Source organism: Poecilia mexicana, unplaced genomic scaffold (assembly GCF_051168715.1).
Source record: "Poecilia mexicana isolate PSO_F unplaced genomic scaffold, ASM5116871v1 scaffold_4, whole genome shotgun sequence".
In the NCBI taxonomy this organism is placed as follows: domain Eukaryota; kingdom Metazoa; phylum Chordata; class Actinopteri; order Cyprinodontiformes; family Poeciliidae; genus Poecilia; species Poecilia mexicana.
Window position 1 is genome coordinate 16545092 of NW_028263373.1, and position 15890 is coordinate 16560981.

A 15890-nucleotide genomic window follows, 5' to 3' on the forward strand; every position below is an offset into this window, starting at 1 on the left:
GAGGTTAGGTTATGTTGGAGCTGTTATCTTTGGTTTTGGTAAGTAGAGGATAATCCAAGATAGAAACATACCTAACTTATCAATGATGTCCTTATTCACCCCAGGTTATTGTTATTGTACTGAATACTAACAATTTAATGTAATTTAATTTAGCCAAATAACGAAGTTGCATCTTATTTTCAATATTTAAAATATCGCTCAATAATTAAAACTCACTGTTCACTGGGTCATCTTTTACTCTTGTTGTTGTACTGTAAGCGCTGACAGTATGTGAAATTATTAAGCAATTCTTGCTTTTATCTAAAATAAATAAATTATTACAACGATCAGGTCTGCTAATGGCCAAATATCGACCTCACACTCAGCTCATGAGACTGCAAAAGGCAGCGAATGGTTGCTAGCATAGACATTAATACGCATTCACGTCCATGTTCATGTCTATGGTTGCTAGCCTGTCACGTGGATCTGTTTATGTCCTTAGTCTCTTCCGGGATTAGATGACTGACGGGACTTTCGTCCAATCAGAGGCTGAGGGTGGATCGCCGCAGGGGGCGGAAGTTGTTGCTCTCACATGAGAAGGAAAAAGAAGCTAACGGTGAGGATTAAACTGTAACGTTCATGGTCATAGTCATCGACCCCTCGTCCAAACGGAATGTATAACATCCGCTGTCATCACTTTTGGGTTTGTTCCTTAACGCGATGCGCAGTAATGGAGGGCAATGCCGCTGACAGCTGGTAGTTTCTGGAAAAAAGCAAAGATACGTGCAGAAAAAGAGGTAAACACCCAGAAGGAGGCTAGCTTCTTGTGCTAGCCTTATGCTAAATTGCTCTGTTTTGGTCGCTGTCATCAACAATTTAAGAGGGTCAACATTGATTCTTGCACAAGTACTGTCCTGAACATGTAATGCTTAGCGTTATTGTGATTGCATTAATTGCATTGCACCGTTACGCGTGTAATTATTAATGTCCGATTTAGTTTAATGGTAGTTTAGACTTATTTATGACCATGTTTTGTCATTTGCAGTTTCCCCTCTTGGCTTTTAGTAATCATATCATGATCTCATCGTTTCTCATCGGAAAATGTGATCACTATCACTTGATGTTCAGTCATCATCTGACCCCTCCTCTTATGAAAGATGTTGTCCTCATTTCCCTATTATGATGGGGGGAAAAAACTCACCCGTGGTCTCACATAGTTTGCCCTCCACTTTGAAAAAGTGTGTCATATTATGTTACAGCAAATATGATTATACTGTGTTCTTGAATCAGAACCTGATGTTGTTTTTAGTTCACAACGTACTTGGATTGTGGTGACAATATTTTGTGGCAAAATTTAAGACAGTGAATTATGGCCACAGATTTTCAAACAAGTACCTATCATGGGAACATTTTCATATGAATCATATGTGGAAACATATTTTATCTGGAAGATATGAAGAAAAGAAGGTAAATATCTAAATACACGAAGACAGTTATAGCATTTTACAAGTGTATATTTAGGTTTATTTAATATAAATCAAACGTGGTTTTCTCAAACTAAAACTTCAACGATAATCTATGGTAACAGGAATATAAAAACAGATAGTTTATATTTTAGATATTAGGTATCATCAATACATTTCAATACAACAGTCTGTAAGAACAAATAAAAAGCTGCTTTTGATGGGAATGTGCAGGGGAAACAGGGAATGCCAATCAAGGAGTTGAAACTAAAATGTCAGCAGCAGACTCGATAATCATATGTACTAAACATAACGGAAATGATTTTTCATGTGTTTCTTTGACATATGATTATAAGATGATAGAGTTCAGGCTTGGAATAATTAAAAAAATCATTAGAATTGTAATAATATTTTAAATAGTTGGCATTAGGTTTTCCAATTTAAAAAAAAGAAAAAGAAAATCCACATTCAGGAAATTAAAATTTTCCTTTTTCATATGATGTTTTCATCCAGAAAAGCTTGCTAAAGATGCTACTGCTAGCATTCTCTCTCTGCTTTTTATGTGATTCTTTTAACAGTTTGGTTTGCAACATGTTTTTCTTACATTTGTGGTTAGTTATACATAGATAAAACTCACAGAAAATATATTATTCACATTTATGGATGTAGTGCTTCCCTTGGAATGCCAACATTTTTAATACCTACTATTTCAGCTGCACCGTTAGCGCTGCTTCCAGACATCCAAGCTCCCATTAGGCAGGTCACCTGACACAGACGGGAAGCTGCAGCAGCCAACACAGTCTGACTCTAGTTACACAAATATCGCTGTGTTTTCTATCTTTTTTAGGTGTGACGACCGCAGTTGGCGTCAGGGAGCCCTGCTGCGGGCCAGTCTGCGTGGCCGATTGCGTATATGTGCTTCTGGTTTTGTATGTTAATGAGCGAGTGGCATAGAAGCTGGGGATTGTAAGGTGATGCCAAGATGCTGCTGTCTCTGGGAATGCTGATGCTCTCCGCCACGCAAGTTTACACCATTTTCACCGTCCAGCTTTTCGCCTTCCTCAACCTGCTGCCAGTGGAGGCCGACATCACTGCTGTAAGGAATACAAGACACACAAAAAACACCATACAAATTGACATTATTTTTGATTCGATTAGAAGAACTCATTTATTGTTGTGTTTTTAGGACTTTGACATTGTGCTGCAGTTGCGTTTAAATACTGAATTTATTTTTGCTTTATTTCAGTACTCATTTGATAACAAAACCGAAACCTTCGACGACATGCCTGCTCGGTTCGGCTACCGGCTCCCCAGCGATGGACTTAAAGTGAGTGTTTGAGGGTCAGCGGTTGTTCTTATCAGTTCTGAGTTTTTGTACTTTTTATTTACCATGTGTAAAATTAGGAACATTAACTGAATCTGCCCAGATTAATAGATGCAGGTAAAATAAATAAATAAGTTGATCTTTTTGAACTGATCTGTATTCAGGTAATATTGTTTGTCTTTTATTCACCACATCGAAACTCAGGTTTTGGTCCAAGTCAGTTATTGTTGGGATGTTTGAGTATCTGACAGAATAACACATTCAAAATCACAAAAGGACCAATTCACAGTTTTTTTTGTTGTTTTTTTTTTCATCTTCCTAATCTGGAAAACAAAACAGGGTTAATAAAAAAATCCTAAAAACCCCTAAAAACAGGGTTTTTAGCCACAAAAGTGTCAGATAAATAACTACTGAGGTTCCTCAAAAGCCATGAATTAACTCTTTACCACACGTACAAACTAGATTCATAATTCAGTGTTGTTTTGTTTCATGATTTGTGGAAGCTGTAGATAAAAATCTGACAAAGTTAAGGGTTTTACGTTTAGAAATACTGAATGTTACAAAAACAGATGGAAAAATCTAGAATGTTGTGTCTGGACATGTGGTTGCTTATTGATTTATTTATTTTTTTCACCTTAATGCTTTTCTGAAGGTTTCAAAGTCTCCAACGTTTAAACTCAGGCAAACTCAATACAGTAACAGCGTTACTGGGTATCTTCCGAATGTAAATCTTTAAAGATTTTGTGAAATTTCCATGGTGACATTTGAGAAAGTGTAGAAGCCTTCAGATTCTCTTCAACAAAGCTTCATTAAAAAGTTAAAACTATTTAATTTCAATGTGTTGTTGCTCAGTTGTTTTTGTTGCTGGGATCTCTTTGTATCCCATAATTAGCAGCCCTCAGAAGTTGATCCACAGAGATCCCAAACAGAGGGGGTGATTCATGTCTGCTATCTAAGCTGGCCATTGTTAGTGATTCCCACAGGCAAGAACTTGTTGATGTTGCACAAAAAGGCTTTTCATTCAAATAGACAAGTCGATGGAGAAATATGTAATGCCTTGTTTTGTGTTTGTTGGTGTTTGGACAATCACAGTTTGTAACACTTTGTCAAATTAGTGTGTGCAATGTTTATCGTCATCATGTGTGTTGAAAACTATAATTTTAGCAGTGACACCAAGGTATGATTTTGAATTCGAAAGTCTTGCGTTGTCACATTTTTTTCCCCCCAAGTATACTGTTTTATTGGATTCATTACCTGTGAAGTGGAGAAAATATTTATGATCAGATGGATAATTGTAAATGCAGATGCACTCATAGGGATTTTGTGGCTGATATTTTGATCTGCAATTTTTATACAGCTTTAATCTATCTATTCCAAGAATTAAAGGTATAAAATAAGGGAAGATTAAAACAAAAGTCTGTCTATACTAGAGAGCAGTCGTTTATTTTGTATTTTAACACAAAGACAAAATTATTTGCTGATGGATTTTACAAACTTTCTTTAGCATCTCATATTAAGGACTGGTGAGGTTAGCATAGCTAGCATAAAAAAAGAAAAATCAGTCTCTGGGTGCATCCCCTTTAAAAAAAATATAATTACATACATTGAGATCTGTAAAGGCTGTCCACATTTTCAATTTTAACATATCTAATTTTCTCTCCAGTAACAGCTTACACTCTGTAAAATGTTGTTGTCAGTACAGACTGGCAGCTTTTAAGAAGAAATATTGTCAAAAAGTCATCTGCTCCCAGTCAACAGCTCATTTCTCTCTGTGCTTTCAATTATAAATAGATTGAACATCTGAAGAAGCTTAAACGAGTTAACACCGTTTTCTAAAGTGCATGACATAACCATCCTGTTGCCAGGTTTTCTTTCTCAGATCCAGAATGCTCATTGAGATTTTATTTTATTTTTTTTTACTTCAATCAGTTTGAAATTGACTCACATCAACCCAGATAAACAAAAGGGATTATCATACAGTCAATGCACTTTGTTTATGTGTGGGAGAATATTAGTATTATGTAATAACAGGATTAGTCTCTCTGTTTTCCGTTTTGTGTTTTAATTTACATCTAATCTCTGCGTTTCATCGATCTCTTTTCTTTACCTCTGGCCTCATGTTGCTGTTCGGAGGGACAGAAAGCTTCAGTGTCACGCACACTCGCTGCTCAGGTGTCTGAGGGCTTCCAAAATTACTCCCTTCATTTGCTGCCTATATTTGTCTCTGTCTGGTTGCGTTTGGCAGCAGGCTGTCACAGTCTGTGATTTTTACAGCTGCACGGAGTAACATTTTGTTGTCCAATGAAATCAACTTCGAGAAGGAAAGTTTTTTTTTTAATTTTTCTGATCATGGAGGAAATTTGTCTAAAGTTGTAAAATCTGTGTTTTCATATTGGTTCATCCCTAAAACAAATGCTCATGTTTAGGTTAGGTTTCAAACTTCTGGTTTAGGGTGATTTGCAGTATTAGTCTCCCCTACACATAACGTACTGTTGTCCTCCAGTTATGCATTACTTTGTCTGTTGCTCTATTATATTAAATCCCAGCAAAAACCAAAGAATTAGTTTTTGTAATATGACAAGCTCTGAAAAATCTCCCACGGGCCGTCAATCATTTTTTAAGGCAATGTATTGGATATTTACTTTCTTTACTAAAAACTGCTAAACATTTATTATAATACTGTAAGTTTGCAGTTGTTTTAGTCTCCAGAGAAGCGTTTGGCATCACAAGACGACACGAGCCTGCTTATTTCCTGATGATTCCCCACAGGGAAGATGGCTGTATACAGAGCCCTTCCTGTTTCCAGTTGTACAACTCTGTGTTTGCAGTCGGCACAGCCTCTGCTCCAGACGTCTCTAGGCCTGTGTCGCTCACCAAGTGTATTCACCAGATCAAAGTGGTTTATTGGTAACTTTAATTCTGTTAACTATGCCCGCTGGCATAATTAACCTTAGATGCAAAACGTTTTTTTTAAATGAAGTGAATGTTTCACTTTCTTTCTAGAAATAGTTTAATTTAAGCTGAAAACTTTACCATAGACAATACTCTGCAATTTTAGAGGTTGCAAATATTTCCTTGAGAAACATCAGATTTGTGTAAGTTCCCAATTTCTACAGGCGTTCTAGATAAGGCTCAGCGTAAAAGCAAACATGAAGGCCTCATTCACCTGGAAAAATTTGGGCTGTTTTTTTTATTAGATAGTTCATTTTACTCAGTCTACTTTGATATACCAATTCATCATTGTTATTGTGATGTTTCCAAAATGCTGTTCGTTTTAAGCCAGATGTAGCCACACCGTAAACATCTGAGTGTGGCAAAAAACAAACTAAAACAGCTAAAAATCCGTGAGGTAGAAAATACTTTTTCACAAACACTGCAATTCCGGCAGCCAGTTCCGCTCACGGACTAATGGCATTTCTTGCTCAATTATATTTAAATTGAGGCGTGAAATCTCAAAAAGCCCTAAGGTCATCCTGGGTTTTCTGTAGCTTTCTGCTCAAGTGTGCAAATAAGTGAATTCATTTCAATTCCGGGAGAAATGTCAAACGTTCAAGCCATGGAAGCACTTAAACAGTTTCGTCAGTTGTGAGTCATTAATGCCGTTCTGCGCCCGCAGCAGTCACGCGTCTCTTTTTCTTGTCCTGGCAAAAGCACAGAAATGACCTGATCACCTCTGCCCACTTAAGCAAGCTTTGTACTCCAGCTGAACTGACTGTCGCAGGAAAGTTTCTCTAGCCTGGAAATCCCTCCCTTTCATGCTTTTGCTGGGAGATGTTTTTGACACATCAGCTGCATGCTGCGATTAATCAGGTGTTGGACAGAAGCGGGACATTATTTTGCAATTTCCCAGTTCTTCTGTTCTGCTTTTTGTCAGTTTACAACAGACGTCTGCAACCTTTACAACCAAACAACATATTTTTGCACCAAGTCCAGCTAAATATATCTCATTCACTCCAATGTGGGATTTTAATATTTGTGGAAACATTTTTAAAAACACACTTTTAGTATCATTCTGTCATGATTCAATAAAGTTACTACATGAAAACCTGCCAAACAAACCTGTATTTGTTGTTATACTGTATGTAAAAGCATTGGTTGACTCTAGCTTTTATCCAAGGTTATCGAGAGCCAGTGAAAGACCCGTGTTTCCAGTTTATATGACTGTCTTCCACGAGAGAAAATTAGAAAAGTTATAGTTGTCTGGCTTGCTTGTGTAATCCCAGTAATTTAGTAGTCTTAAGTGTTTTAGCTGGAGAAAACATGGCGGACGTTAGCGACAGGTTCAGCTGCCATTGTCGGCCTGTACATTTGGAAACCAGCACAGATGGAGCAGTTCCTGTTTTTGTGGGTCTCACCAGCTGCTGAAGCAGCTGGAGGGAATTTCTTGGTTCTCTGCATCAACATCCCAGGTATACTTTCTACTAGGGCATAGGTCAGTTTACAGCCGAAGAAGTATTTTTTATTTTTTTTACCATTTTGTACTTTATTTTTTTATGTAAAAAGTGAAACCTTTTTGTCCCAGCTGGTGCTTTCCAGTCATTTTACATACGTTTCTGATTTCACTGTAAGGAAATGTGGTTATGTGATGCTAATAATACATAATGCATACTGGAATGCGATCACTCATCTGAAGTGTTTGCGTTGATCAGGAGTCATAACTTCTCCCCTTTTCATAAGACTCAACTTGTCCAAATGGGGATCAGCGGCACAATCAAATGGAAATAACAGGATTATATGTGAGTTTTGAGCATTTTCATCAAAATACTTCCATTTATTTCAAGAGAAATAAACCTGGCTTACTAGTAGAACCGTAAATTATTAACGTGGGGTTATGAGGCAATGAAATGAAAATGGCAAAGAGGCAAATTGGCTTAGAGCTGAGCTACAGTAAACAGAAACACGAAATTGTCTCTAGAGAAGACGGTTTGTGAATCTCGGGATCTGTGTGCCAACCAAAGCAGGGGGAAGTGTTTAGTTTGTTCCTGTTTTAAACAATTTTGCTATGAGTTACATAATAAAACATTTGCTCCTGTGGTTTGACTAAGTGGCTCATGTAGCGAATGTGGGGGTCCAGTTCTGGCCCGGTCATGTGATCAAGTCTTATTTCTGGTTTTGCTGGGTTTTTCTACCTACTTTAGGGGATTTCCAGAAAAAAAAATGTCCTCATTCTCCAGCCATGTCTGACTATAACCCAGACACAACATGATTCAGATTACATTGATTCGCTTCCTCCCAATTATAAAGGTATTCAGTAAGAGGGCTTGTGGTCCGTGAAGCATCCTGGTCATGTAGACACTGTGCAGTCATATAATTATCATTGTTGGCTAAATGCACGGTCTGTACGACCGTCTAAAGACGAGCTCTGCAGCTCTGCGTGCGCAGCAGTCTGCTTTGGATCCCAACATCAACACTAATCTGATCCTGAGGTCGCTCTGGCTCTTAACCTGCTCTCAGGAAGCCTCAGTCAGTCCTACAGCAATCTACCAAATCTATTGTTTTTAGTCTCCCAACTAGCAGCAAAGCTCCAAACAAGCCCGATAGGGAGCGTCACTCTGACAGGATTAAATGTAATCCCTGTGAAATCATTTGGAAGAAATCCTCCCCTCCTCTCACCCGCCTGTGGAGCCACGCAGCAACATGAAATGCCCTCTGTTTGTCAGCGTTGTGGGCATAAAGCATTCCTATCACGTAAATCGTTTTACATTTTGTCACATTGCAACTGCAGAGTGACGTCTCTTAGAAATGAAATATATATATATATATTTTAGCATTCATTAACATTCGGCTCCTTTTACTGTCTCTAAATAATAAAGTCCAGTGCAGCCAGTTTTCTAAGTTTCCTCTTTAGAGTTGATAGATACATTAAAAAAATAGAACAAATGTGAACAGAAACCAAACACTTACACACAGAAATGGTCTGGAGCTGAAATGATTAATCAAATTAATTACAATGACTCGATTATTGAAACGATGGTCAAATAATTTAGTAATCGATTTACTGGACTCAAAAAAAGGGTCTGAAAGGACAACACACTCATGTTAAAAAATGAATAGAATTTTTTTATTTCCATCATGCAATGTATTTTGAATATTGCATAAAAAAACTTCAGTGGTTAAATAACTTTGTTTATATGATTAATTATCAGGATAATAGATAGATCAATTGATTGCTAAAGTAAACATTAGATGCAGCTCTAAACAGGTCAGGCAGAAAGTTACATAAAAGTTTATAACAGGACTAGGATATAAAACAACATAACTGCAAACCAAGCAAGACGTGGCCGTCTACGTAAATGGACGAACCTTGTAAGCAAGAAGAGCATCAATCAGAGAAGCAGTTAGAGGCCCTCGGTGACTGTGGAGGAGCTGCAGAGATCCGAGGTTCAGGAGGGAGAATCTGGTGACAGGACATCTATTAGTGATGCACACGACGACTCTGGCATCGGCAGAAGAGTGACAGTCCTGTTGTAATTGTTGTTTTGGCTTAACTTTAAGTGGACCAAACTCAGACGACTTTCTTTTTTTTCTTTCTTTTTTTTTCTTTAAAACAGAATGAGTTATCACAGAATTCAAGTTTGTGTTTAAACGTTTATCCACAGAACTGTGTTAAGCCTTAAAAATTCAGATTCTTGTATTTATCTATTTATTTTTCATTGCAGCTGATAGCAGTGAGACGTTTGAGTTCAGCTCCTCAGTTCTCGTCTCTCTAGATCTTACAGGCACAATTGCAGTTAATAACCCTTAAAGATCGGATTCATGACTCGATCACTGCAGAACATGCAGAAATCTGATCTCAGATAAGAACATTTTCAAACTGCGGCTGAACATTTCATTCTCAAATAGTCATGCTTTTCTTTCCTCCTTTTTAGACATGGATGGTTTAATGATTCATCTCTTGGACACGGTGCTGTCACGAGTCACGCATTCCTCACTCATCTGCTCCTTAAACTCTGGCCTTCTCAGATTCATTGATTTGTTCATTAGAAGCTCCAGTAGAAAGCTTACTTCATGAGCTTTTTGTTAAGCAACGCTGCATGGCTCTAATTACCTCTTTAGGATTAATGTGCAGTGCTTATCCCAGTGTTTATCTAAAGTTTATATCTTTACTGAAAAATAAGTAGAAACTTCCTCCCAGCCTGTCTCCAGGACGACCCCTCCTTCCTCGTTAGTTTCCTGTCTCTCAGCCTGACGCCGTCTCCGCATCCTGCAGTGTTTGCATGTGCATCTCACTATTTATTTTCCCTCAACAGAGGGCACTCTTGCTTTTGGTTTGTTTGGGGGAGGAATGTAAGGCAGTGGCACAGTGACATCATTTAGCAGCAAGCGGCGGCTGCACTGGAGGCACCCGGAGGTGGTGTTGTTGTAGGCACTGGGTGATTCCTCGCATTCCTTCTTCTCCATTTCCTGCAGAATGTGCTCTCTCTATATCTCAAGTTCTGCTCAAGTTAAACCACAGCGACACGGTGCAGTTTTCATCCTCCTGCCCGGGTTTGCAGACGGCTGTGCGAGTGCGATGCATCACTGTGGTCATTATTCAGCTGCTGCTCGTTGCTACGTCAGTGTGGCATCCAGCCAGATGTGCTCAGAGGAGATGGGTTTGCTGCAAGCTGACGCGGGCCTTATGCGTGCGAGGGAAAGAGCTGACTCCCCGGTTTGTTTTGTCAGGTTTGAAAGCCCCGGCTTTCTAAGAGAGAGGTAGATGCAGAGCCCCGCTGCTATCCACACTTCCTGTCTTCCTCTGGTGTTAGTTACACTTGCATAAGCGAAGCTGAGGTTTCTAAATGTTCCTAACACTGGGCCATGCCCTATTCTCCTCTCGCTTACAACACCTTACTCCTCTTTAGACTGTAGAGAGTTGTTTTGTTGACTTAGTTTAACTATTTTTATCTTATTTCTCTCCCGTCGTTCCAGAACTCTCTCATTCCTGTCTCTCTGCTGTTTCTCCTTTTGTTCTTGATCACGGCATCGCACCAAAAAGCCCCCTCTTCTCTCATCTCCTCTCTATCTCCTCATCACTCTCTTCAAAGCTGTAGCTGCAAATGGGACGAAAACAGGAAGCTGCAGAGAGGAGCTGTGATAGTGAAATGCAAGAGTCTGAATTTTTCCAGGAAAATCTGTGAACGATAGCATTATTGACGTCAAGCTAACGATATTGCGTATGTGTAGTTTTTCGTAGTTTGGTTTGAAAAGTGTGTGCTTTCATGTTTTGGCCAGATTTCTTTCTTTCTCCTTTTTAAGCCAAGTTGCAGATGAAAACTCAGCTTTCTGTGAGAGTAACATTAACAATGTTTTTAGTTAAATTGATCATGCATCAATTATCTGATTGCAAATGATATGTTTGAAATAAAGCCTGTAATTGCACTAATAAACAACTGCTTAGCTTCATTTTAGATGTTCCTCTACAATACTAAAATTACCCTTTATGAGTTTTTAACAATAAGCACAGCTGCGTATGCATTTTTGTCTTTTATTGTGTATTTTATCTAAAAATTTCTTTCTTTGGTGTCACCGGGGAGAAAATGTGCAGACAAACGGGGAGAAACGAAGTATTTCTCTTAACCTGCACTCATTCCCACAGGGTTTCCTGATCGGTGCCCGACCTGAGAACGCGTGTGAGCCCATCGAACCGCCGCCCAGGGAAAACATGACGGGCGCCTTCATCGTCCTCATCAAGCGATACGACTGCAACTTCGACATGAAGGTACCAAGTTTAGACTCGCTGGTTTATGTGAAATCCTCCTTCATGGAACGCCGGCGGCATGATTCCCAGACGTATCAAATTTTATCTCTACATCTAAACGCAGGTGTCTTGAGCAGTTTATGCAGATATATCCACCTTGAAACTAAAATGAATGGAAACTGACAAAAATTTCTAGAGTAAATATTATTTATTCAGCTGTGAATTTATAGAGTAAGGCTGCTACAACCTGATACCCACAGAACAGTTTGTGTTGGTTTTCTGTTCATTCGTATCAGTAGGTGGTGTTTTCTGAGTTAGTCTTTAGTCTGCTCACAGATCGCCCTTGTTGAGGCAGGAAAACAGGAAGTGGCCATTTCCCTAAATGCAGTTTCCTGCATGATTGTCCAGCTCATTCTGCTGCCTCTCTGGCTTTTCCTGAGTTTTTTTTTTTTTTTTTTTTTTAATGCTGCGGTCAAAGGAGTGGGAGACATTTTTATCAGATGTGAAACTGACAACATGGGTGGTAAAGGGTGCTTGTTGTATGATGAAGGAGAACAAACATGTAAAAGTTATGAAACCACGATTGTAAGAGTAATCATGCAGTAAACGGAGGTAAATAACTGCACCAATACTTCTGGCTCACAGTGAGGAATTTGGAAACATTATTAATGAGCCTCAGGGTGATTTACGGAGACAGTTTCAAGAGAATTTTGTCACTGCCTGTTCTTTTCCCCATGAGTTGGAAACCATTAACCAGAATAAAGACAAAACTACACCAGGCAGTGATCCAAAATAATTAGCCATTTTTTAACCACACTCAAATGGCAGATATACTTGTCGTTCACTCAACTTAAGTTGTGTTAATTTATCCTGCAGATAAAATATTCCTGTTGCCATCACACAGGTAAAAGTCTGCACCTTTTATGTGATATTCCAACTACGTGACCCAAGACAGGTCAACCTCTTGACAATGTTACTCCACATCAATGTGTGCTTACACTAAGGAATTGCTCAAGTGCTGGAAGTGGTGCCAACAAAGATCCAGTGGTGGAACTGGTTTGGTGGGAAAAAAATCCCCTCTGGGTCTTGTGAATTGTCTTGTGAATGTGAGAACTGACTCCTCACACAAGAGCTTCAAACTGCCCGTGTCAAAAGACCGGTTTTCAGTTCCCTGCTGCAAATAAATGGCAGAACAGTGAGGAAAAAATAATGAAGAACAGAGGGAGAGATGGAGTTAAAACAGCGAGAGCTGAGATTAGTAATAAGAAGCTTGGAGTCTGTCTTTGAACTGATCTCCAGCTCTCCTGCTCACTCTGTCTCTGTGAGCAGGAACTTTTTCACTTCCGTTCTTTGCGCTTTCTGATCCACGGAGTCTTAACATTTCCAAGTTTTTTTTTATTTACCGTATCCCTCTTTGTCTTCTCCGCCTCGCCGTTATTTCGCGCTGTTGCAGCCGCATGGCCTTATAAGGTCGAGCTGCATCACACAAACGCAGAGACATGTTGACAGACTGGGCAGTGATGTTTCCTGGACTGGAGTGTAACCAGACTCTACAAAGCTGTGCACGCTTTCTGACCTGCCTCTGATTGGCTCTTCAACAACTTTCATGTGATGTGATAAAAGTTTATTCTCTTCCTTTCCTTTCATTCATATTTATTCTGTCTTTTTTTTTTTTGTTTGTTTTTTTGTGTGTTCACATAAATGACAGCATGTGAGTCTGTACATATTTAAAGTGATTTGTTTGCTTTGGATTTATTTGTACGGTCTTGTTATATTCCAGAGGAAAACGGCCGCTTTATGTACATTTAATAGACAATAAAGTAGCTTTGTAGGTGGTGTCACTTTTACTAAACTATGTCAAGATGTCTTTAAATAAAAAAAGATCCTAGAAAATTTCAGTCGTCAACAGCATCTGATTCACTTTTAAAGACAGTTTGGCTGGTTTTTGTTCAGTATGTTGTAAAACAACCCAACATTTTTGTCACATGATTTGTCTTTTTAGCTTCTTGTTGAACTGTATGACACGTTGGCGTTTCCCTCCACTGTGGAGCACTTTAATGCATCCTGTCTGGTTCTGATTAAACAAATTACAGTCGTCTGAAGGTCACTGATTCCGTTGGGTAGTTTTTATAGTTGGGGATGCACGTTGTATTAGCATTAATGTAAGTATTGGCTGATATTAGTCATTTTTAACATGTCAGTATTGATCTGGGCCGATGCAGTGCTTTGTGAAATTATTTCTGCCTTCTGAACTTTCTCACACTGCAAGAATGAAAGTCTCAGCATCTATTTCAATGAGATCTAATGAGATATTAAAGTAGTTAATAATAAAACTCTAATACCCCTAAATTAAACCCAGTGCAACTAACTGGTTTAAGCCATGTGGGGGGTTCAGCAAACAAAGAGTAAGATGAGACTAAACTTGACCTTTTAGGCCTGAACACATAATCCCTACCATGAAACATAGTGGTGGCAGCATAATGCTGGGTGGCTGCTGGGGGGTGGATGGAGCTAAATGCTAAGTAATCAAGTCCAGGCGTAAAACCAACAAAGACTCACTCAAAAATTGGTCTTTACTGACACTATCCATCCAGTCTGTCTGAGCTTGATTTATTATGCTAAGACATTGATAATATTTCAGTTTTAAAAGCTGGAGACATCAGAAACACTTGCAGCTTCAATTACAGGGAAAGGTTATTTATTCTACAACATACTGACTCAAAGCAGCTGCATATAATCAGCCCCATTTTCACATACTGTCTCAAAAAACCACCAATACTTTTACTAAGCACTGTGTTGACGTTTTCTCTGCTCTCGTACGACGAGGAGACGTAATGATTATGGGCAAAGGTCCAGGTTGTCTCTAATGAAATCGGTTTAAGTGGACGTTTTTGCATAGAGGAGTTGCAGTCACGATCTATTCCCCTAATGTTGTTTTCAGTCTATAAATAGTGAGTCTTTACAAATTTATTGGCTCTAAAAGTTGCCATAAATCCAAGTTGCAGTGACGGTGAAACTGGTTGCAGATTTGTTTCTTTTTGGGAAGACGTCATTTTTCCGTTTCCCCGATTCCTTTCTGCATCCCTTCAGTCTGTCTGGGAGATCTGGCTTGAGCCTCTGCCATAATGATCAGTCATACCTGGAGACATCATCACATGGACACACAGCTACAATCTAACAGCTCTTCTCTCTTAGACACACACATCCACACACACTTCTTCCCTTCCTCACATGGCAGGCTTTGTTTCTCCATCACTCGCTTTCCTTTTTCCTCTTATCTTGGCTGTCCCTCGCCTTAACTCTTGTTGGCCATCTCTTGCTCACACATTGACACTACCGTGCCGCTGTCGACCCTCCACCCCGTCCTTTCAGTCACACACACCACATACAAAGGAAAACCTCCCTCCTTCCTCTTTTCTCCTCTCTTAGTCGGGATCTGTTCCCCCAGAAGCTGCAGGGAAACAAAGGGATAATAGATCCCATCTTGACTGAGAAGAGCCACTTGTCTGTGTGGGTGTTTAGTCCAGGGGTGTCGCACACCCCACCCCCTCCAACAAGCTCACTGTGTTGATATATTCTTTCTGTCCTTCTGCAGCATCCAGACGCAGTGGCGTTTTAATGGATCCGTGACCGTAATGGCCAATAAAAACACGCTAACCCACTTAACCTTCCTTAAAGTGTTAGCATTTCCCCCTATGGAGCATGGCTGCGTGTTAAGGTGAGGGGGAAGACATCAGAAGATGCATACAGACTTTTACAGGCATGCCCTCCCCAGTGTGAGGTCGAATGTCGAGGAGTGTGTGTCAGAGATGGAGGGGGAGCAAAAGGGATCAGTTAGAGAGATGTTAATAATCACTCTTTGTGCATTCCTTCATGGCTGCTCTTTTTGAAACATCTCCAGAGGGTGAGGGTTTGAGCTTCCTGTATGGCCGGGACTCTCTGAGGTGTTGGGGGAGCGCCTCGCTGGTGACCTCACTGGTGACCTCACTGGTGACCTCTGACACGGAGGGAGGGGGTTGCACAGGAAACTCCAGAGCTTTTTTTCCCCCTGCAATTTCCCTTAAGTCAACACCCTGTTTTAATAGCCGCGCATTTCTTGTTGACTTACCCATTCATCTCCGTTTTCTCTTTAATGACAGACACACCGGCACATCAGTAAATGTATGTATTGTAGAGTAGAAACAGCTTTTATTGTCCCACAAAATGGAAATTTGGGTGTAACCGCAGCATCACAGATAAAGGATCACAAAACAAGTTCCTAAAGTGTTAAAACAATATATATAAAAAACGAGATGAACAATAATAATAATAATCATATACTGCACAAGACTGTAACATAATGAGTAAGAACGGTGTAATCAGACACAAAGATCTGTGTAATCATTCAATCATGTTTCGCTAAAGAAAACATTATTTTGTTCTGTCTTGCAAAGATGAATGATTG

The 15890-nt window shown here is 39.5% G+C and overlaps 1 protein-coding gene across 1 annotated transcript in view; it reads left to right on the top strand.

Moving 5' to 3' along the window:
- The first annotated feature begins 543 nt into the window (after positions 1-543).
- Positions 544-15890, top strand: part of rnf13 (ring finger protein 13) — a 34703-nt gene continuing 19356 nt past the window's right edge. Inside the window, exons 1-4 of the mRNA XM_015011313.2 lie at positions 544-776; positions 2290-2538; positions 2689-2769; positions 11345-11467. Of these exons, the coding sequence (XP_014866799.1) occupies positions 2425-2538; positions 2689-2769; positions 11345-11467 (318 nt within the window). The 5' untranslated portion in view covers positions 544-776; positions 2290-2424. The remainder of the gene's footprint in view (positions 777-2289; positions 2539-2688; positions 2770-11344; positions 11468-15890) is intronic.